Consider the following 22,850-nt stretch of genomic DNA (forward strand, 5'->3'; position numbering starts at 1 on the left):
TTGCATAAGAAATCACACCTCATAAAAGAAGAAGAAACACACACAGCTGAGGAACACCAGGAGCATACAAAATGTAAGAGATTCTGTGGGAGGTCAGAAATAAGCAATGATCAGCAAGTTTCCACTAGGGAAAAACTTATTGTATGTGAAATATGTGGAAAAATATTTGCTCAGAAAATTGCAATATACTGAGTATGCCTCATTAAGCTAGGACATTTGGGGGGACGGGGATATTTTAAATTGTCACCAATTTCTTCTAATGTAATTTATGATAGTTGAAATGCCTCAAATTTCAATAGAACAAAATTCAATTTAGATAATGTGTTTTAAGTTCCTTGAGAATATTTAATGTTATTCTAGAAAATAAATAGGATGTTATTGCCTTTTTTGGTGTACTTTGTGCTCTTTCTTTTTTTTTTTTTTTTTGCCAGTCCTGGGCCTTGGACTCAGGGCCTGAGCACTGTCCCTGGCTTCTTCCCGCTCAAGGCTAGCACTCTGCCACTTGAGCCACAGCGCCGCTTCTGGCCGTTTTCTGTATATGTGGTGCTGGGGAATCGAACCTAGGGCCTCGTGTATCCGAGGCAGGCACTCTTTCCACTAGGCTATATCCCCAGCCCTGTGCTCTTTCTTGGGACATTTGTGGGTTTCATTCCTAGAAATTGGTCATTGCTTATTCCTAGACCCATTGTGACTCATAGGAGACAGAGGCTAGCCAGGCTTTCAAGCAGGAAATGGTTCACATATCCCTCCAGTCATCTATGTGGCTAGTTCATATTAACAAAATTTCCCCAGTTTAGTTAGGCACCAGTGGCTCATGCCTGTAATTCTAGCAACTCAGGAGGCTGAGATCTGAGAAACTTCGTTCAAAGCCAGCTCAGGCAGGAAAGTAGGTGAGACTCTTATCTCCAATTAACCACCAAAGAGCCAGAGAGACTCAAGTGGTAGTGCTAGCCTACAGTAAACAAGCTCAGAGACACCACCCAGGCCTCAAGTTCAAACTCCAAGTTCAAGCCCCAGGACCAGCATGCATGCGCACACACACAAACACACAAACTCCTTAATTTGGTTCAACATAACTACAGAGAAATATGTAGTGATTGGAGCTTGAATTGTACCCTAGTGTTAGAAAACAACCTTAACAGACAAGTCCTAGTTTTCATCTCCAGCCTAAATGAAATATATGCATGCTACACAGAACTTCTGGGCAAACCCAGCCATTCCAAATCATAACCAGTGATGGCTGAAGATCCCTGAGCAGTTCACACAGGGAATAAAAATGCTGATTCTCCAACTCTCATTGGCAACACATGCTAGATGGTGCTGTGTGATGAATATTTCTATGTGTGGCTACCTGTGAGTTTGGAATGACGCTGTCCTACTGAATGTCACTTCCCCAGCTGTAACAACCAGAGTTTTCCCCACAATGCCAAATATCTCCTGGGTGTACAATGCCCAACCAGAGATGAGAACTGAAAACTTGTTAGTGGAACTCCTAACTGACAAGGTTCCTGAGCCTCTCCACTTCTCATTTCTTGATGTTTAAGATGAGTCCTGGATAGAACTGACATTACTTAATACACCTAAAGAGAAATGGAACCAACCAGTATTCAGATGCTAACTCCAGCTGAGATGAGAAAAAGGAAAGGAAAGTTTATCACATAATTATCAATAGTCACTATATAGAAGTCAATGGCAATAACTTACTTGCATGTCAGTCATAAAACTTCTATGTACTTGTAAAAATAAAGCCAAGGCTGCTAAGTAATTTTCCATCATGATTGTTTATCTTTAAGGAGCTGTACAAAGGAGTTACCATTTAACAAAGCAGGTTATGAATGCAGTGCATCTTGATCAACATCACCTCTTTAAACGTTCTCATCCAACCCTCCCAACCCACCCCTTCCCTCACTCCTCTTAATTTTATAGGATATACATTGAATTCTTGACTGTACTCTCCCCCCTCTTTTCATTAGTCTACCCCTCTCCCCGGCCCCACCCCACCTCTTGCAGATACCCATTTCCTGGTGTTTATTTTTGTCCCTCCAGGGAAAAAGGGTGAACAAAGACAGCTGTGGTACTCACTAGACACTATGTTGGAAATGAACTACACAACTATTGGGTAAGGATGGGACAGAAAAACTGGGAGTGAGGGAAGAGGTGACATTGTCCAAAAAGAAAAGGACTCTTTACCTGAATTATGTAATTGTAACCTTTCTGTCCATCACCTTTATAACAATAATGAAAAAAAATTTGGGGCTGGGGATATGGCCTAGTGGCAAGAGTGCCTGCCTCGGATACACGAGGCCCTAGGTTCGATTCCCCAGCACCACATATACAGAAAACGGCCAGAAGCGGCGCTGTGGCTCAAGTGGCAGAGTGCTAGCCTTGAGCGGGAAGAAGCCAGGGACAGTGCTCAGGCCCTGAGTCCAAGGCCCAGGACTGGCAAAAAAAAAAAAAAAAATTTAATGAGTAAGTAGGGCTAGGAATGTGGCTTAGCAGTAGAGTGCTTGCCTTGCATGCATGAAACCCTGGGTTTGATTCCTCAGTACCACATACACAGAAAAGGTCAGAAGTGGTGCTGTGGCTCAAGTGGTAGAGTGCTAGCCTTGAGCAAAAGAAGCTCAGGGTCAGTGCCCAGGTTCTGAGTTCAAGCCCCAGCACTAGCAAAAAAAAAAAAAAAATAGAAGAGTCTCACAGACATTCCTGTTCAGACTAGCTTCAAACTAGATAAGGGAAAAACTTCCATCATTTCCCCTAAAGTCAGGAAACTCTCTACTCTTACTCAATATAATACTACAGATCCTAGGCAGAGTAACAAGTCAAGAGAGAGAATCCTAGCCAGGCACTGATGATCACACCTATAATCCTTGCTACTCAAGATGCTGACACCAGGAGCATCATGGCTCAAGACCAGCCCAGATTAAAATAAAGTGACATTCCATCTCCAATTAGCCAGCAAAAATCCAGATAGAAGGCATGACCCATGTGGTAGAGCACCAGCCATGAACAAGCACACAATGTGAGAGTCTAAGGTCTTGAGTTCAAGCCCCTGTACCACAGAGAGAGAGAGAGAGAGAGAGAGAGAGAGAGAGAGAGAGAGAGAGAGAGAGAGAGAGCCAGGTTTCACAATCTTTGGGAAAATTCAAAGTAAGAACGGAGCAGCAGTGCTCAGGAGATGAAGCTGCAGGAAGGCAGAGAATCCATGGAGAGGTTGCTCCCAGTTGCTTAGGTAGGGAGACTGGGAAACTTTTTCCTTTCTTCTCATACCAAGCTCACCCCAGGGAAATCAAGTGTTCAGCGGCTGAAGTAACGAGGGGAAGTGTTTCTAACAAGCAGAGGTAGAGGTACTAATGCATCCCCTGGCACTGCCCCTCTGAGGGCAGAGTCTTGGTCTAGTGCCCGCAGAGTGCATCTTTCTGAAGCCCTGAGCTTGCCTGTAAATCAGTGCTTAATTCCTTCCTGCTGTCTATCTGTCTGTAATTCCTTCCTGCTGTCTGTCTGTAATTCCTTCCTGCTGACTGTCTGTAATAGAAATCTGGTCTCTGTGAACCACCACCCAGGAAGAACTTGAGACTTTACCTGGCAACTTGCTCGAGGCCTCAGCACAGTGCCTTCTCTCCCACTTAATGATTCACCTGGACAAAATAAGTTCTATTCAGTAGGTGAAAGGGGAAACTGAGGAGTTTTCTGTTACAATTTACTTGTCTTTATCTGATTTGATCTTCAGACGGTTGTACCAGAGGGTTGCAATTTCACATGTCCAGGGATGTGTTCAGTGCTCTTGATATGTCACCCCTTCCACCATTCCCCACACCCCTTCCCTTCCTTTCTCCCAAGACTCATTTCATGTTTCCCACTTCCTTTATCAGAGATGTGCATTGATTATTCAGCCTGTATTTGCACCCCTGCTGCCTTGTTCTTTTTTTTCCATCCATCTACCCCTTCCCACTAGCCCCTCACCATTCAGTGTGTGTCAGCTTCGTGGTAGTCATCTTGTTAAACTGCCTGTTAATTTTGCAAAGGGCTTACCCCCCACACCACATTTGGAGTTTCACCTTGATGGTATATGTGAGCTTATTCTATTCCTTAGTCAACTTGATGATGTAGATTTGCATTTATTCTGTACTTTAGTTAACTGGATCTTGGCTCTGTGCACGTGCACCTGTGTGCTTACATGGCAGGTTGTACTCAGAGCCTAAGTTCCACCTATGAAAGCAAACATGGGTCCTTTGTGTCTCTGGTCCTGGCTTTTTTAACTCCCTATAATTTTTTTCCAGATCCATTCATTTCCTTGCAAATGGCATTATTTCACTCTTCCCAATAGAAAAATGAATGGATATAACAACTGTGTATGTGTTTGTATGCATGTGTGTGTGTGTGTGTGTGTGTGTGTGTTTGAGTGTATGTGTGACGTTTTCTTGACCCACTCTTCCATGGTAAGACTGTTTTTAAACTTGGCTACTATAACCAGAGCAGCAGTGGACATGGGTGTGAAGATTCCTTAGATGTATCCTGTCCTGCAAATCTTTCTGATAAATTGCATTGCAATTATTCCATTATGGTTCACTGTTGCATATATTTTGGGGTCTTCTCCTTGTTCTTTCTTTTTGCCATTCCCAATTGATCCAACAGGTTGTTTTTACTTTTATGAGGTCTGAGTGTTTATCATCATATTTTATTTTGCCAAAGTAAGAACTGAAGTATTATTTTTTCCTGTTTGTCACTTCATTCTTTTAAATAAGTAGGGATAGGGTTGGAGAGGGTGTGAAAGTTGATATTTTCTCAGTATGAACAAGTCAGTCAATCCTAGTGAAATGTCAGCTACTGTTTGTGTGTGTGTGTGTGTGTGTGTGTATGTATGTATGTGTGTGTATGTCTATGTGCCAGTCTTAAGACTTGAACTCAGGGCCTAGGCACTGTCCCTGAGCTTTTGCGCTCAAGACTGGTGCTACCACTTGAGATACAGTTCCACTTCTAGCTTTTTGACTGGTTAATTGGATATAAGATTTTCCTACACAGGGCTGGTTTTGAACTATGACCCTCAGATCTCAGCCTCCTGAATAACTAGGATTACAGATGTGAGCCACTGGTGCCCAGCTTTTTAAAATTATTTTTTATTCCAAATACTGATGGAATAATATAAGGAAAAAATCAGGAATCCCCAATTATGGATGGCTCAGGGGTACGTCCAAAGAAGAAATCATGGCCAAAGAATATGTGTTCTTATTCTCTTCCCTAGTCTCCAACTAGAGAAATACATTGATCCACAAAATTCTACCCACATCTCAGAATTTATTCTCCTGGGACTTTCAGAGGAACCAGAACTGCAGCCCTTCTTCTGTGGCCTCTTCCTGACCATGTACCTGATCACTGTGCTTGGGAATCTGCTCATCATCCTGGCCTCCATCTCTGACCCTCATCTGCACACACCCATGTACTTCTTCCTCACCAACCTGTCCTTCGTGGATGTCTGCTTCACCTCCACCACTGTCCCCAAGATGATGCTCAACATACACACACATAGCCAGGCCATCAGCTATGCAGGCTGCATTGCCCAAATTTATTTCTTTGCATTTTTTGTCACCTTGGACAACTTCCTCCTGGGGGCAATGGCCTATGACCGCTTCGTGGCCATCTGTCACCCCCTGCACTACACAGTCATCATGAGCCCCCGGCTCTGTGGGTTGATGGTGTTGGTGCCCTGGATCATAAGTGCCCTGGATTCTTTGTTACAAAGCCTCATGGTGCTGCAGCTGAAGTTCTGCGAGGCACTGCAGATCCCTCATTTTTTCTGTGAACCTAATCAGTTGGTCCACCTCGCATGTTCTGACCCTTCCCTTAATAATATAGTGTTGAATGTAGGAGCTGGATTACTGGGTGGTGTTCCTCTGGCTGGCATCCTCTGTTCTTACTCTAAGATCATGGCCACCATCTGTAAAATCTCATCAGCCCGGGGGAAGTACAAGGCCTTTTCCACCTGCATGTCTCACCTCTCTGTGGTCTCCTTGTTTTACTGTACAGTCCTGGGTGTGTACCTCAGCTCTGCAGTGACTCAAAACCCACACTCAACAGCCACAGCCTCTGTGATGTACACAGTGGTCACCCCCATGCTAAACCCCTTCATCTACAGCCTAAGGAACCAAGACCTCAAGAAAGCACTGAGAACACTCATGGAGAGAGCGATGACAAAACTAACCCTGATCCATGGCTTAAAGCCGTACTCTTGATCCAATGATTCAATCCTCAGTGGGAGAAATTTAGGAATGTTTTGATCAGAACTTATAAGCCAAGTTTGCTCCCATTTCTTTGCAGAATTTTCCATTTCATTTTAAAATTTTTATTGGCACATATTAATTGCACCAGTGGGTTTCAGCAGGGTGTCTCTCAGTACATGTATACTATACTTTCATCACATATGCACCCTCTGTTACTCTTTCTTATTCTCTTCTCAAAGCAATTCTTGCAGGTTTTATCTTCATCTATTTACATGTTTTCATATAAAGTACTTCAACCATATAGAAGTTTCTGAGGGTTTTTTTATTTGTAGTGTGTGTGTGTGTGTGTGTGTGTGTGTGTGTGTGTGTGTGTGTGTATTGGAACTTGAACTTAGAGCTTTATTCTCTTGCTCTGTTTACTTGCTCAGGGCTGATGGCCTACCATTTAAGTCACATCTCCAGTCTGGCTTTTGCAGGTTCACTGAAGATGAAAGTCTCACAAAACTTTTCTACCCAGGCAGGTTTTGAACCACAGCCCTCCTGATCTCAACTTCCTAAGTAGCTAGGATTACAGGTGTTTCTTTTTTATTATTATTTCATCTTATCTATAAAACTTAGGTAACCCACTTTGGTACATTTCCTGTTCTCTCTAACATTTATACAGGTTCCTATTTATTGGGTTCTTTCTGTTTTCATTTTGTTCCTTTTTTGCACCAATACTGGGGCTTGAACTCAGAGCTTGGGTATTGTTTTTAGCTTTTATTTGCCCAAGGCCAGCATTCTACCACTTGAGCCACACACAGCTCAAGAACTCTTAGAACACTCCAGTAGTGGTCTGAGTGGGAGAGGGCCACAAAAGGAGGAGACAGAGAGACAGAAAAGGTCTGATATGGTCCTCCAGTTCAAGCAGCAGAAAATGCCAATGTGTTGGCCAGTGGCCACACCTTCCCTAGAAAGGAGAAAGTCTACTTGCCTAAGAGTCACAGGGGAAACCGAGGCTGAGCCTATCGTTGTTGTAGTATTTCTCTTCCTGGCCCTGCCTCTGGGCCCTGTCTCCAGACCTTCAGTAGAAAGTTGCAGACTTGCTAGACAAGTTCTGACAGGCTAAGGTACCACATTCTAGAACAGTCTCCCAGCATGTATTTTCTGGCTGGCAGGCAGGTCTGAGGGACCAGGGTGGGAGTCTTTACTAATTTCCACAGCCTTTGCACCCACCACACACCACCACCACCACCACCACCATGACCAGCACAGAATGGTGAACTGCTGGGTGGGGCCTGAGGTCAGTGAGACCTTACTCCAGGACCTCCCTCCTGACAGGTGTTCACTCCAGGTGAGACTGAAGGAACTGACCGTACCCTCAGAGTCATGTGACTTCCATAACCCTTCAGCCATGTGAATGCCAGGCCTAAACTGAAACCCACCTCCAGTAACTCTACCATGACATGTATTTGCTGCCAGGTTATTTTTTCTGTAGCCCCTGTGTCCTCCAGATTCTCTCAGTCCTGGGTCTCCTTCCCCTGCAGAGAACTGAACTGATGGAGAAACACTGAGAGCCTGGGTCCCTTGGCTGTCCCCAGCCCCCCATGCAGAAATTCAGAGTTTTGAATTCTTCCCCAGTCCTCTGGGTGAATTTTGGGCTCTACATCTAGATTTGGATGCTTGTACTTCTGAGGACAAAAATCTGGGGAGCTTGTGGGAGAACATGGAAAGGCTGTTAAAAAAAAAAAAGAAAAAGTTCCCATGGAACTGGCAATGTCCAGTACACAAAGAGATGAAGCTAAGAGCAGGAAAGCATCCGAGGAGCTGATGACCAAGACTTTTGCAAAGAAACCAGGTTTGTTTTCCTGCATCTGAGCAGTGTCAGGGACCAGTGCCCAGAGCCTGGGGGAAATGCTGAGCTCCCAACTCAGCCCCTTAGTCTAATGGAGAGAACCATCACCTTCAATTTGACTGGTGGGAGTGGTGCAGAAGGATTTCTCCTTTCATCTCATTTTAACTTGTTACTTCCTGCCCCCAGTCCCCTTTTCTCTCCTGGCTTCTGATGGCTGCCGGTACACTACACACCTCTAAGAGAACAAGTTGTAGATTCTACTCGTGCATGAGAACATGGGGGTGACTGGTTTTTCTGTGTCTACTGTATTTGTATTTATTTGCACATAACAACCTCCAGTTCTATCCATAAGATGGACCAGGAAGTCTAAAGACTTTTTAACAATTTGCATAAATTGCATAACTTAATTTTATAAGCATTTAAACCTTCTTGGAATTTTTTTTAACAGCACACATGTAATCACACCAACTGTACTCATTGATTTTTGTATGGCTCTATAAATTCAGAAAGTTAGAGTGCTTTGAATTTGTGTTAACTTACTATACACAGTAAAATAGATAAAAGGAATAAATAATAAATTAGACAAATAATCAATTAGATAAAAAGAAAAAATCTCAAGTAAATGTATGACTTAGAATAAAAAGCACCGGCCTTGGCACAGGACAGAACTTCCTTAACAAAGACCCAGAAATGCGACAAATCAAAGAAAGGATGGACAAATGGGTCTGCATCAAAGTGCAGAGCTTCAGCAGGGCAAAAGACATAGCCCGCAAGAAACAGAAAGCCCACAGATTGGGAAAAGATCTTTACTGGCCATACAATGGACAAAGGCCTCATATCTAAAATATATGCAGAACTAAAAAAATTACATTTCTCCAAAACAAAACCACAAAGAACCAATAGCCCTCTCAACAAGTAGGCTAAAGACTTAGAAGGAGGGGCTGGGAATATGGCCTAGTGGCAAGAGTGCTTGTCTCATATACATGAAGCCCTGGGTTCATTTCCCCAGCACCACATATATAGAAAACAGCCAGAGGTGGCGTTGTGGCTCAAGTGGCAGAGTGCTAGCCTTGAGCAAAAAGAAGCCAGGGACAGTGCTCAGGCCCTGAGTCTAAGGCCCAGGACTGGGGGGGAAAAAAAGACTTAAAAAGAGACTTCTCTGATGAGGAAAAAAGAATGGCCAAGAGACATATGAAAACGTGCTCTACATCACTGGCCATAAAAGAAATGCAAATCAAAACAACATTGAGATTCCACCTCACCCCAGTAAGAATGTCCTATATCAAGAAAACTAACAATAACCAATGTTGGAGGGGATATAGCCAAAAGGGAACCCTACTTCATTGTTGGTGGAAATGTAAACTGGTTCAGCCACTCTGGAAAGCGTTATGGAGATTTCTCAGAAAACTAAACATAGAGCTACCCTATGACCCAGGTTTGGGCCTCTGGACTCGAGCTCAGGCCTCCTGTACCTGTGTCAAGAGCTTTCTATCCCAAACCCAGGGCCCTGCCCCTCCGCTTTGTGGCTGCCTCCTCCCGCCTCCACTGGGGGTCTGCTCCGCCATTCTCAGAGCCCTCTGCTCTGGCCAGGCCTCTCCTCCCACCATCCTACTGCTGGTTTTTTCCTGCTGTCCCTGTCACCTGAGTTTGGCACCACCAGGGCTTGCTGAATCCTGGCTCTGCACCTACCCCCTCCCTGGGCCCTGGTTCATCTCTGGAAGCCCTTTGGCCTAGCCCAGGGCACCCAGCCCTCAGCTCCATCCCCTGCCCAGGTGGCCCTAGCAGCCAGGCGCCCTGTTTCCTGCCCCCAGTGAGCCCCAGCCTGCCCACCTGCACTGCTCCCTCATCTCACACTGAAGCTGCCACAGATCCTGTGCTGGACACAAGTCAGCCCCTGCTGTGGGCTCTGCCATGGGGAGCCAGGGAGGGATGAGTGCCACACTTGGGTGGGCTGGTGTGCTGGGCTGATGGCCAAGATAGCTCCTTGTACCTGGAGGTCATTGCTGGCCCCAGGCAGGGTTTCTTGGAGGTCTTAGACAGGGGAGGTTGGGCCCAGAATGGAGTCTCTCATCTGAGATTCTGGCCTCAGATCCTGCCTGTTTCCAAATGGCCAGAGAATGGCTCTGAACTTGCTGAGGTCACCAGTCTGACCTACCTGGCACCTGGTCAAAGGGGTGCCTTCTGGATTCCCCCACCACCCTGAGGAGCATTAGAAGAGCCACCTGGGGTCAAGGGCTGTGTTCACCCCCAAAGCAGCAGCAAGGCTCTGTGCACTTGGTGTGCACATCCCCTTCAGACAGAGACATAACTGTTCACTGCAGGGCCAGCGGCATGGCCCTCCAAGGCCCGAAGGGAGGGAGCCAGGCCCAGCCGGGTTTGGAGCTGAGCCCTTCCTTCCTCAGTCCCATGAGTGCACAAAACAAGTGCAGAAATAAAATAAATAATTAAATAAAAATAAGGGGGGAAAAAGAAAATCATTCAAATGCTTTAGTTATTTTTAATAGAAGTAGGACAACTCATGACTATTCCTTTATTAAAAGAAAAGTAATAAAATATAATATGTTACTTGAAAGCAATTATCCTTCTCTCTCTGTGTGTGTGTGTGTGTGTGTGTGTGTGTGTGTGTGTGTGTGTGTGTGTATGTGTGTGTGTTGGTCCTGGGGCTTGAACTCAGGGCCTAGGGTGGGCACTGTCCCTGAGCTCTCTTGCTCAAAGCTATTGCTCTACTACTTGAGCCACAGCTCCACTTCTGGCTTTGTGGTGGTCAATGAAATATCAGAGTCCCACAGACTCTCAGGCCAGGAATGACTTTGAACCATTGTCCTCAGATCTCAGTCCTCTGAGAACCCAGGATGACAGGCTTGAGCCACTGGAGCCCAATGGAATCTATTATTCTTAAGAAGTCCATGCTGTTCCATCCTCTGAATGTGAATTCCTCTGATCTGAGCATGGAGTAATTTGGGGGCAAGTAGAAAATAACCAAGAAAGACAATATTTTTTTAGACAGCACAAGGAACATAGAGCTTAGAAATGAGAACTCCTGGGCTGGGGATATAGCCTAGTGGCAAGAGTGCCTGCCTCGGATACACGAGGCCCTAGGTTCGATTCCCCAGCACCACATATACAGAAAAAAAAAACGGCCAGAAGCGGCGCTGTGGCTCAAGTGGCAGAGTGCTAGCCTTGAGCGGGAAGAAGCCAGGGACAGTGCTCAGGCCCTGAGTCCAAGGCCCAGGACTGGCCAAAAAAAAAAAAAAAAAAAAAAGAAATGAGAACTCCTTGACTTTGTTGAGAGAAGCTGATGATAAGAAAGAAACAGAAATCACAAGCAATGAAAAAGATCACATCTGTTCCACCATGTGCTGCAAAGGATTGCAATTTTTAACCCCAAAATCATCAAGCCATTCCATTGTGAGCACTTCTACTGGGATGAACCAACCATTTCTTTTCTAGTTGCCCTCCAAAAGAGAATTTTCAGCGCTCTCTTGATGTCTTGGTTCCTCAGGCTATAGATGAAGGGGTTCAGCATGGGGGTGACCACTGTGTACATCAGTGAAGCTGTGGCCGTCAAGTGTGAGTTTTGGGTCAGCGCAGAGCTGAGGTACACACCCAGGAGCGTGCAATAAAACAAGGAGACCACAGAGAGGTGAGACACGCAGGTGGAAAAGGCCTTGTACTTCCCCTGGGCTGATGAGATTTTACAGATGGCAGCCACAATCTTAGAGTAAGAATAAATGATACCAGTGAAGGGACCCACAGCCAGCAGCAGAGCAGTGACATAGATCACCAGGTCGTTAAGGAAGGTGCCGGAACATGCGTGATGGACCACCTGATTGAGTTCACAGAAATAGTGAGGGATTTCCAAGTGTGCACAGAAGGACAGCCGCAACCCCAGGAGAGTATGGAGCAAGGAATTCAAGACGCCTATAATCCAGCATCCCAGAACCAAAAAGCCACAGAGCCAGTGGCTCATGATGACTGTGTAGTGCAAAGGGTGACAGATGGCCATGTATCTGTCATAGGCCATCACTGTCAACAGGAAAATTTCCAACCCTGAGAAAAGCAACAAGAAATACATCTGGGCAATACAGCCCGCATAACTAATACTTTGGCTGTGGGTCTGCATGTTGAGCAGCATCTTGGGGACAGTGGTGGAGGTGAAGCAGACATCCACGAAGGACAGGTTGGAGAGGAAGAAGTACATGGGCGTGTGTAGATGGGGATCTGCCTTGATGGCCAGGACAATGAGCAGATTCCCAAGCACGGTGATCAGATACACAGACAGGAAGAGGCCGAATAGGAGAGGGTGGATTCGTGGATCTTGGTTGGAAAATCCCAGAAGAAGGAATTCTGAGAGTTGGGTGTCATTCTCTGGTTCCATGTGTTTGATGTGACTACCACCCAAAAAAAGACATCAAAAAAGACAAAGAATATGGTATGAATATGCATGAATCACTTGGCATAAATTTTGCCTTTTTTGGCCTCTCACATCCTGAACAAGCACTGTACCACCAATCTACATGCCTCCCTCTAACCTTCTATAAATCAAGAAATTGGCCAGGTGCTGGTGGCTCATGTCTGTCATCCTAGCTATTCAGAAGACTGAGAGCTGAGGATTGCAGTTCAAAACCAGCCCTAGCAGGAAAGTCCATGAGATTCTTATTTCCAATGAACCACCAGAAAACCAGAAGTGGCACTATGGCTCAAGTGGTAGAGCATTAGCCTTGAACTGAAGAGCTCAGGGACGGCACCCAGGCTGAGTTCAAACCCCACAACTAACAAAAGAGAAAGGAATTGAGGGAGGGAGGGACAGAGGGACAGAGGGATGGAGGGAAGAGGAAAAAAGGAACAAAAGAAAGCTCCACATTTTGCAGATGAATCTGATCCACTTTAAAGCATGTCTAGTGTCATTTCTGATGAGAAATTCCTGTCTCATGTGTCATTTTTGCTCATAGTAAAACCATGTGTTCAAATATAATAATGAGAAAAGCTACATGCATTTAGAAAATATAAATGGGTTGTGCCCTGTGTTATTAGCAAGCAGTGTCTAAATGGTGAATAAATGAAAATCTCCATGGTAAAATAATGAGAGAGTATAAGCAAAAAAAATATATTGGATGATAACTCACACAGTCGGATTTCTGTCCTAATAACAAATACCTGAGACAAAAGAATACATGCCAGGTGCTGTGGCTCACAGCTATAATTCCAGCTATTCAGGAGGCTGAAATATGAGGATCACAGTTCAAAGCCATCTCAGGCAGGAAAATCCATGACACTTCCAATTAACCACCAAAAAGCCTGAAATATAGCTGTGCCTCATGTGGTAGAGAATCAGTCTCGAGCCAAAAAGCTACACAAGAGCAAATGCCCTGAGTTCAAGTTCCAGTATCAGTACAGTAAGAATGTCCATTATCAAGAAAACTAATAACAACAGATGTTGGAGGGGATATGGTCAAAAGAGAACCCTACCACACTGTCGGTGGGAGCATAAACTTGCTCAACCACTCTAGAGAGCAGTATGGAGGTTCCTCAAAAGGCTAAACACAGAGCTCCCCTATAACTCAGCAGCCCTACTTTTGGGAATCTACCCAAAAGATTACAAGCAGGACCTCACTAAAGCCACCAGCACAACTATTTTCATCACAGCACAATTTGCCATTGCTAAAATATAGAATCAACCCAGTTGCCCTGCAGTGGATGAGTGGAACAAGAAAATGTGGTACATATACACAATGAAATTCTATACCTCTATCAGAAATAATGGCATTGCCCAATCCATAAGGAAATGGGAGGACTTGGAAAAAATCATAAGTGAAGTGAGCCAGACCCAAAGAAACATAGACTCTATGGTTTCCCTCATTGAGAACAATTAGTACATATTTAGGATAGTTCCAGCAGAAGATCGCAATAGCTCAATAGCTATGTACGTATGAACACACAAGATGATGCTAAGTAAATGAACTCCAAATTATAGAAATAAATGGTTTACCATTGTTGTTATTTTCAACATAACGTGAAATTATGCCCTTTTTCTTTTGTCTTTCTTCCCCATGGTTTTACCCCTGATGTTATAGTAACTGCTTTTGGTGCTGTGGGTATTGTATATACATTTATTGGGACTAGGGAAGGAAAGGGGAATACCAAAATCGAGAGACAAAGGATAAAATGACAAACCAATGCAACAGCAATACTTACAAAACCATATGCTGTAGGTAACAAGAACAAGAAATGTACTCACTGCCTTTCATATGAATCTGTAACCCCTCTGTACCCCACTTTGACAATTAAGAAATTTTTTTTTTAAAACTATATGCTGTAAACCAACTATACAACTCACGGCGGGGAGGGAAATGGGGAAGGGGAAGGCAGGGGGCGGGGGGAATGAGGGAGGAGATGACAAATTGGAGAAGAAATGTACTCACTGCCTAAGATATGAAACTGTAACCCCTCCGTACATCACTTTAACAATCACTTTAAATAAGTAAAAAACAACAAAAACGAAAAGCAGTAAAGGGAGCACACTATGACTAACTTGACCTCATCACAAAATACATGCAATTTAATAATTTCCCCCAATACACACATATGTTTGTTTGCATGTTTCTCTCTGTCTCTCTGTCTCTCTGTCTCTCTCTGTGTCTCTGTGTCTGTCTCTGTGTGTGTGTGTGTGTGTGTGTGTGTGTGTCGGTGTGTATTATGTGTTAAAAAAAACTAAATGGCAAATTGAAAATGTTGAGAAAACTCCCAAGCTTTCTATTTGAAAGCCTTCAATTTTAAAAAGGAATTTAAAAACACTCCATCTCCATTTTCCCAGAAGCAAATAACTAGAACAACTTCTAATTAATAGAGTCAGTGGCTCACAAGAGCACAAATAGATTTCAACTCAGAAGCCAGAACTTACTTGAGGTGAAATTCTGTTAGTATGCCCTCTTTTCACCCATTAATTGCTTCTCCTCTTAATCGATCACCTGAGAGAAGATAATTGCACATTGTAACACCAGGGGACTGAGATTGCAAGGCACAATTTTCAAGCAATTCATTGCTCTGGATAGCCATCTATTGATATTGCAGCATACTCAAATATACTCTGCCATAAAAATATTAAGACAAGCCAATGGTGGCTCATACCTGTAATCCCAGCTACTCAGGAGTCTAAGATCTGAGAATCACAATTTCAAAGCCAGACTGGGCCGAAAAGTCCATAAGACTCTATCTCCAATGAGCCATCCAACAGACAGAAGTAGAGCTGTGATTCAAGTGGTAGAACACCAGCCTTGAGCAAAAGAAGCTCAGGAACAGTGCTCAGACCCTGAGTTCAAGCCCCAGACCTGGCACGTGCACGCACACACACAATTATGACATGGAGGTTTGATCAAGTGAGTGGAAGGCATACTGCCAGTTCAGGATTGATTCCTCCCAGCTCATACCCTGCATCTGTCCTTCTCACAGTGGCAAAAGCCATCATCCAACACCTGTTGTCCTTTTCCCTGAGCTGTGTTGTGCTCACAATTCCCCCTCCTGATTAGTGTCCCACTGCTGTCACTCATTCACCCACCATCACCCCTGCATTTTTCTGACTTCTAAAGATACATCTCACTTAGCAGGACAAACATCCTCCTCATGAACCAGGCACTCATGGATGCATTCATTAATGGACAGAGCCAGCGAGACCTCCAGGGGAGAGCTCTCCCGTCTTAAGCTAGGCTGGATCCCTCCCCTGGGGAAGATTTCCTCTAGTTCCAGAGTCCCCCCCCCAACCCACTTCCACCATCTCTGATGAGGCTTTGGGCTCACCTGGATGGAGGCTTGTCAGAAGGGAGGCCTCTGGGTGGAGGCCACTGCTCCCCAGATGATGGAGAGTGGTGGACAGCAGGACAGCAAGCAAAGGCTTCCCGCCCCCAGGACAGACTCAGGACACCAGTGAGTGACAGGGCAATGTCTCACGGAGCTCAAGGTTAGACATTCTGAAAGATGGTAGAAGAGGGCACATTCATAACTCCCAGTCCCTTCTCCCTTAGCTACAGTTCCCTCCTGAGGCTCCAACACCTGAGCACACAAAGTCCCTGCGGGGTGAGGCTCCACCCAGGAAGGAAATTGTTGTCCCAGATTCTCCATTCTCAAGAGACCAGGTTTCAGAAAATAAATAAATAAACCAGGTGAATGCAATCTTTATCAATGCTTTTTTTTTTTAATTTACTCAACCCCTCAACTAGTTTCACACACACACACACACACACACACACACACACACACACACAAAATATCTTGGGGCTGGAAATGTGGCTTAGTGGTAGAGTGCTTGCCTATCATGCATGAAGCCTTGGGTTCGATTCCTCAGCACCACCTACACAGAGAAAGCCAGAAGTGGAGCTGTGGCTCAAGAGGTAGAGTGCTAGCCTTGAGCAAAAAGAAGCCAGGGACAGTGCTCAGGCCCCAAGTCCAAACCCCAGGACTGGCAAAAAAAAAAAAAATCTCAAGCTAAAGAATCCTTAAATCACCAAGGATTCCAGAAAATTCATTGTAATTCGCTGTTTGGCAATGAGGAAAGCCGAGTTTCTTTGATGTGAAACTATTACTTTACAGTGATTTTGCCAAATAAATAAATAAAAAGCTAACTAACAGCTTTGTGAGACACATTTACAGCCACAAGTCTGTCCCCCTCACTACACATTTCATAGTTATCACAGGTGTGTGTAGATGGTTTGATACACATTGCTCAGGGATCCACAGATTATGCTATCTTTTATTTAACTTCCATAAAGTATGATTTGAAAACTGATTGTAATCCAGGCATCAGTGGCTCACACCTATCATCCTAACTACTCAGGAGGCTGAGATCTGAGGATGGTTATTCAAAGCCATCCTGGGCAGGAAAGTCAATGAGACTCTTATCTCCAATTAACCACTAAAAGAAAAGTCAGAAGGGGATCCGTGGCTCAAATGGTAGAGCACCAGCCTTGAGCAAAAAAAAAAAAAAAAAAGCCTCAAGAACAGTGCCCAGGCCCTGAGTTCAAGCCCCAGGACCTTTACAAAAAGAGGATCTTGGAGTGATATTAAGCATGTGATGTATTATGATGGCAGATAATTGTGTGGGAAAATCGAGAGGGATATGAGTTCAAAGCCAGAAAAGGAAAGTTTAGAATTTCAACTCTTAAAGAAAAATTTTTCACATGTTTATAGGTTTTTGGGTTTTTTTTGGTTTTTTGTTTTTTTGGTGTTTTTGTTGTTGTTGTTATTGTTTTGCCAGTCCTGGGCCTTGGACTCAGGGCTTGAGCACTGTCCCTGGCTTCTTTTTGCTCAAGGCTAGCACTCTGCCACTTGAGCCACAGCGCCACTTCTGGCCATTTTCTATATATGTGGTGCTTGGAAATTGAACCCAGGGCTTCATGTATAGGAGGCAAGCACTCTTGAAACTAGGCCATATTCCCAGCCGTGTTTATAGCTTTTTCATTGACAATTTTTTATCTTGGTTTTGCATCCCCAGATATTTGCAGTTTGAGGAGCTTGGTTGTGATATTTGCACACATACACATGCTGCATGTGGAACAAATTCCTCTCCCCTACCATATTCCATTGCTCCTTCCTTTCATTTACAATTTTATTTCTTCATTCTTTTATTATGTTGAAGTAGTTGTCTGAAGGGGTTTCCATTGGACATGTCTATTTATGAGTACAATGTGTCTTGATCAGTGTCATTCTTTCCATCCTTCTCCAACCCCTTCTATCTAATTTATAATTTCAACTAAGCTTTTATTTGGTGAGAGTAGTAGAATAGCATCATAGGCAAGAAATAACACAGAAAGAGCCAGGCATCAGTGACTTGTGCCTATAATCCTAACTACTCAAGAGAATGAGATTCTGAGGATCCAAGTTCAAACTTAGTCCAGGGCAGGGAAAGTCCATGAAACTCTTATCTCCAATTAATCACCAAAAAGCTGGAAGTGATGTTGTGGCTCAAGTGGTAGAGCACTAGCCTTGAGTAAAAAAAGCTCAGGAACAGGGCCTGAGTTCAAACCCTCATAGTGACACACACACAAAAATATGTAGTTATGTAAAAAAAAAAATGTGTAATTATGTAACCTAACCAATTGCAGGCTTCTTTTACTTGTATAATAAAACCCATGATTATTATTTTTTCAGTAAATATTATTTGATATGTGTTATGTAGGACTCATTATTATAAAGTGGTGCTGCTCTGTTATATAAAAGGGAATTTATGCCATTGTATTTGGAATAATTGTAACATTTCTGTGCTAAGATTTCTGGTGCAATATTTGGAATCAATTTGGGAAATCAAAATGATAGGAAAAACAGTTGGATATCAGACAGAGCAGAGAGCTTTAAAACTAAGTACCCAGAGGGTGCTAGTAGCCTACCCTTGGATTCCTGGCTACTCAGGAGGCTGGGATCTGAGGATCATGGTTCGAAGCCAGCCTAGGCAGAAAAGTCTGTGGGACTCATCTCCAACTAACCACTTAGAAAAGGCCAGAAGTGCTATGGCTCAAGTGGTAGAGCACCTGCCTCGAGCATAAAGAGGCTCAGGGGCAGCACCCAGGCCTTAAGTTCAAGCCCCAGAACTAGCAAAAGAAAAAAAAAAAGAAAAGAAAAAGAAACTATATTTGGATTGGATAGAAAAGATAGAATCAGAGCAATTTAGACTCCACAAAATAAACCAAATGGAGTACATTCCTATTATATCATCTGAGAAAATGATCACTAACTCTGCATCTTTCTGCTTGTGAGTCTGACCAATTCGCCGGCCCCAGGGCCTGGAGACACCTTTTAGGCTTTGCCTCCTAAGAGCTTCCTCAGAGCTCTCTTGACATCCTTGTTCCTCAGACTGTAGATGAAGGGGTTCAGCATGGGGGTGACCACTGTATACATCACAGAGGCCGTGGCCGTTGAGCGCGAGTGGTGGGTGGCCGCAGAACTGAGATATACCCCCAGCCCTGTGCTGTAGAATAAAGAGACCACGGAGAGGTGAGATGCACAAGTGGACAGGGCCTTGTACTTCCCCTGGGCAGACGAGATGGCCCGGATGGAGGACACAATCCTGGAGTATGAATACAGGATGCCAGCCAGTGGGACAGTGGCCAAGAGGACCAGTGCAAAATACATCACCAAATCATTGAGGAATGTGTCGGAACACGTAAGCTGGACCAGCTGGTTTAGCTCACAGAAGAAGTGAGGGATTTCCACAACCCTGCAGAAGGACAGCCGGAACACCATTAAACTCTGCAACAAGGCGTGCAAGGTACTTACAATCCAGGACCCTAGCACCAGCCAGCCACAGAGCTGGGGGTTCATGATGACTGTGTAGTGCAGGGGGTGACAGATAGCCACGAAGCGGTCATAGGCCATCACCGCCAGCAGGAAATTGTCCAGCTCTACAAAAACCAAGAAGAAGAACATCTGAACGATGCAGCCCACATAGCTGATACCTTGGCTGTGGGTCTGGATGTTGAGCATCATCTTGGGGACGGTGGTGGAAGTGAAGCAGATGTCCACGAAGGACAGGTTGGCGAGGAAGAAGTACATGGGTTTGTGCAGATGGGGGTCAGAGATGGAGGCCAGGATGATGAGCAGATTCCCGAGCACGGTGATCAGGTACATGGACAGGAAGAGGCCATAGATGAGGGACTGCAGTGTGGGCATTTCTGAAAACCCCAGAAGTAGAAATTCTGGATCTCTCGTGTTGTTTTCTGAGTTCATGTGTTGCCTGTCCCTACCAGTGAACAAAAAAGTAGCTGGGTTACGACTAACAGGAGAGGGGGAATGATACAACTCAGGATCCCAGACGTTTACACTAGTGGCCGCATACTTTTGTTGTCATTCATGGATCTGATCCCAGTAAGATATTTTTGAGGGGCTGGGAATGGCTTAGTGGTAGAGTGCTTCCCTAGTATGCATGAAGCCCAGGGTTCGATTCCTCAGCACCACATAATCAAAAAAAGCCAGAAGTGGTGCTGTGGCTCAAGTGGTAGAGTGCTAACCTTGAGCAAAAAGAAGCCAGGGGCAGTGCCCAGCCCTGAGTTCAGTCCCCAGTACTGGCATATATATATATTTGAGCTATTACCATGGGTATGGGTTGTGCTACCCCACTCTTGAGTCTTTTTCTCAAGAAATCAAATATTATGCCAGTGGCTCACAGCTGTCATCCTAGCTACTCGGGAGGCTGCCTGAGGTCAGAGGATTACAGTTCAAACCCAGCCTAGGCAGGAAAGTCCATGAGACTTATCTCCAGTGAACCATCAGAAAGCCAGAAGTGGAGCTGTGGCTCAGGTGGAAGAGTACTAGGCTTGTGCAAATATTCTCAGGGACAGCACCCAGGCCCTGAGCTCAAGGACTCAGGACTGTGCCTCAGGACTGGCACAAAAATCTTTTTTAAAAGATATCAAATATTGTGGAGCCAAGATTTGAAATTGGGGCTTTGCACTTGTTAGGCTAGGTCTCTGCCCTTCAAGTCACATACCCAGCCCTTCTTATTCTATTTCTTTGGATGTGGTCTTGCATTGTGCCCAGCTTGGCTTGCACTACTGTTTATATGTCTTGCACAGCTGGAATGACAGGTGCACCCCACAGCACTCAGCTTGTATGGGTTGATGGGGCTGGGGGGGGATCATAAACTTTTCCACCAAAGATGTCCTTGAGCCCTACTCCCCTGATTCCACTGTCCAAGTATCCAGGATTACAGCTGTGAGCCACTGTGCTCAGCATACTATTTTTGTTGTTGTTGTTTTGGTTTGGTTTGGTTTTTTGGCCAGTCCTGGGGCTTGTACTCAGGACCTGAGCACTGTCCCTTGCTTGTTTTTGCTCAAGGCTAGCACTCTGCCATTTGAGCCACAGCACCACTTCTGGCCATTTTCTATATATGTGGTGCTGAGGAATCGAACCCAGGGCTTCAAGTATATAAGGCGAACACTCTTGCCACTAGGCCATATTTCCAGCCCCTCAGCATACTCTTAAACTCCAACTAAACACACACACACACACACACACACACACACACACACACACACACACACACCGCCACAAAGAAAAGCTTGGAAATGGAAATGTGGCTCAAGTGATAAAGCAACCAATCAGCAAGGAGCCAAGAGTCCAAATGAGAGCAAGAGGGCTCTGGGTTCAAAGCCCAGTGCTGGCATGAACACATGCACACATACACACACACACACACACACACACACACACACACACACACACGCACTGAAAACTAGGAATAAATAGGCTGTCACTTCACAGGAGGAGGGAAAACTGGGAGAACATGAGGGACTCGGTGACATTGTTCAAAATGAAATGCACCCATTATCTAATTTATATAACTTGAACCCCTCTGTACATCACCTTTGCAGTATTTTTTTAAATGAGTGGTGTCAGGGTTCCTCAAAAAGCTCAGCATAGACATACCCTATGACCCAGCCATACCACTCTTAGGCATCTATCCTGAACAACAGATCTCAGGATATCAAAAAGACATTTGCACATCCATGTTTATCACTGCACAATTCACAATAGCCAAAATATGGAAACAACCCAGATGCCCCTCTACAGATGAATGGATCCAAAAAATGTGGTACCTATACACAATGGAATACTACATAGCAATTAGAAATGAGTAGAGGCCAGGTCTGTGAAACAAAAAACTCCTTGTCAAATGGTATTTCCACAGGTTTGGGTCAGTTACCTTACATTACATATCTAAAACCAAACAACTACTAACCATAAAAAGGTCTAAAATAGACCTCTCAGTGGATCACAATAGCTCAACAGCTATGTATATATGATCATATAAGACAAGGATAAGCAAACTTATTGTTGACGTTATATTTAAAGTTCTAGGTGAATTTCCTTTGGCGTATGCCACGTGGCTACTGTATATGATTTTGGTACACTGGGTATTGTATATATGCCTACCTGATCTAGGGAAGGGAAAGAAAAACGAAGGTATAAGATATCACAAGAAATGTACTCACTGTCCTATTATGTGACTGTACCCCTTTTGCACAACACCTTGTCAACAAAATTTAATTAATAAAAAAATGACGGGGCTGGGGATATAGCCTAGTGGCAAGAGTGCCTGCCTCGGATACACGAGGCCCTAGGTTCGATTCCCCAGCACCACATATACAGAAAAAACGGCCAGAAGCGGCACTGTGGCTCAAGTGGCAGAGTGCTGGCCTTGAGCGGGAAGAAGCCAGGGACAGTGCTCAGGCCCTGAGTCCAAGGCCCAGGACTGGCCAAAAAAAAAAAAAAATGAAAAAAAATGAGTGGTGTCACTTTTTTGCAATACAGTAAGTGGGTCTCATAGGAATTGTCATGATTACAAAGGCTACCTTTTTTTTCTATTCTATACAAATGCCCAGACTAAGAGACAAAGCATCAAAAGCTGCCTCTGGTGAGTTTCTGTGGCAAAATGAAATTCTCACAAACTCCTTTCTCTCTCTCCTTTCTCTCCCTGATCAACATAGAGAAACATGGTTGCATGTGTCTCCTCTTCCACAAAAAGGGTCCTTGCAAAAAAGCCAGGTGCTGGTGGCTCATGCCTATAATTCCAACTACTCAGGGGATTGAGATCTGAGGATCATGGTTCATAGCTAACCAAGGCAGAAAAGTCTATGAGACTCTTATCTCCAATGAGCCATCAAAAAGCTAGACGTGAAGCTGTGGCTCAAGTAGTAGAGTGCCAGCCTTTAGCAAAAAGGCTCAGGGAAAAACATCCAGACCCTGAGTTCAAGCCCCAGGACAGGCACACACACAAAAAAAAGTCCTTGCATCTTCTTTATGCACTTCATAACCAA

The 22,850-nt window shown here is 44.5% G+C and overlaps 3 protein-coding genes across 3 annotated transcripts; 1 reads left to right on the top strand and 2 right to left on the bottom strand.

Moving 5' to 3' along the window:
* The first annotated feature begins 5,264 nt into the window (after positions 1-5,264).
* Positions 5,265-6,227, top strand: LOC125347702 (olfactory receptor 7A10-like). The gene has a single exon (XM_048340679.1). The coding sequence runs from the start codon at positions 5,358-5,360 to the stop codon at positions 6,225-6,227; it is 870 nt and encodes a 289-aa protein (XP_048196636.1). The 5' UTR covers positions 5,265-5,357.
* Positions 6,228-11,467: 5,240 nt separating this feature from the next.
* Positions 11,468-12,457, bottom strand: LOC125347703 (olfactory receptor 7A17-like). Its single transcript, XM_048340680.1, has one exon. It carries the CDS (start codon positions 12,425-12,427, stop codon positions 11,468-11,470), a length of 960 nt encoding a protein of 319 aa, XP_048196637.1. The 5' UTR covers positions 12,428-12,457.
* A 6,374-nt stretch (positions 12,458-18,831) lies between these two features.
* LOC125348863 (olfactory receptor 7A10-like) lies at positions 18,832-19,761 on the bottom strand. Its single transcript, XM_048342455.1, has one exon. The coding sequence runs from the start codon at positions 19,759-19,761 to the stop codon at positions 18,832-18,834; it is 930 nt and encodes a 309-aa protein (XP_048198412.1).
* Between the last annotated feature and the right edge of the window lie 3,089 nt (positions 19,762-22,850).

Source organism: Perognathus longimembris, chromosome 3 (genome assembly GCF_023159225.1).
Source record: "Perognathus longimembris pacificus isolate PPM17 chromosome 3, ASM2315922v1, whole genome shotgun sequence".
NCBI lineage: Eukaryota > Metazoa > Chordata > Mammalia > Rodentia > Heteromyidae > Perognathus > Perognathus longimembris.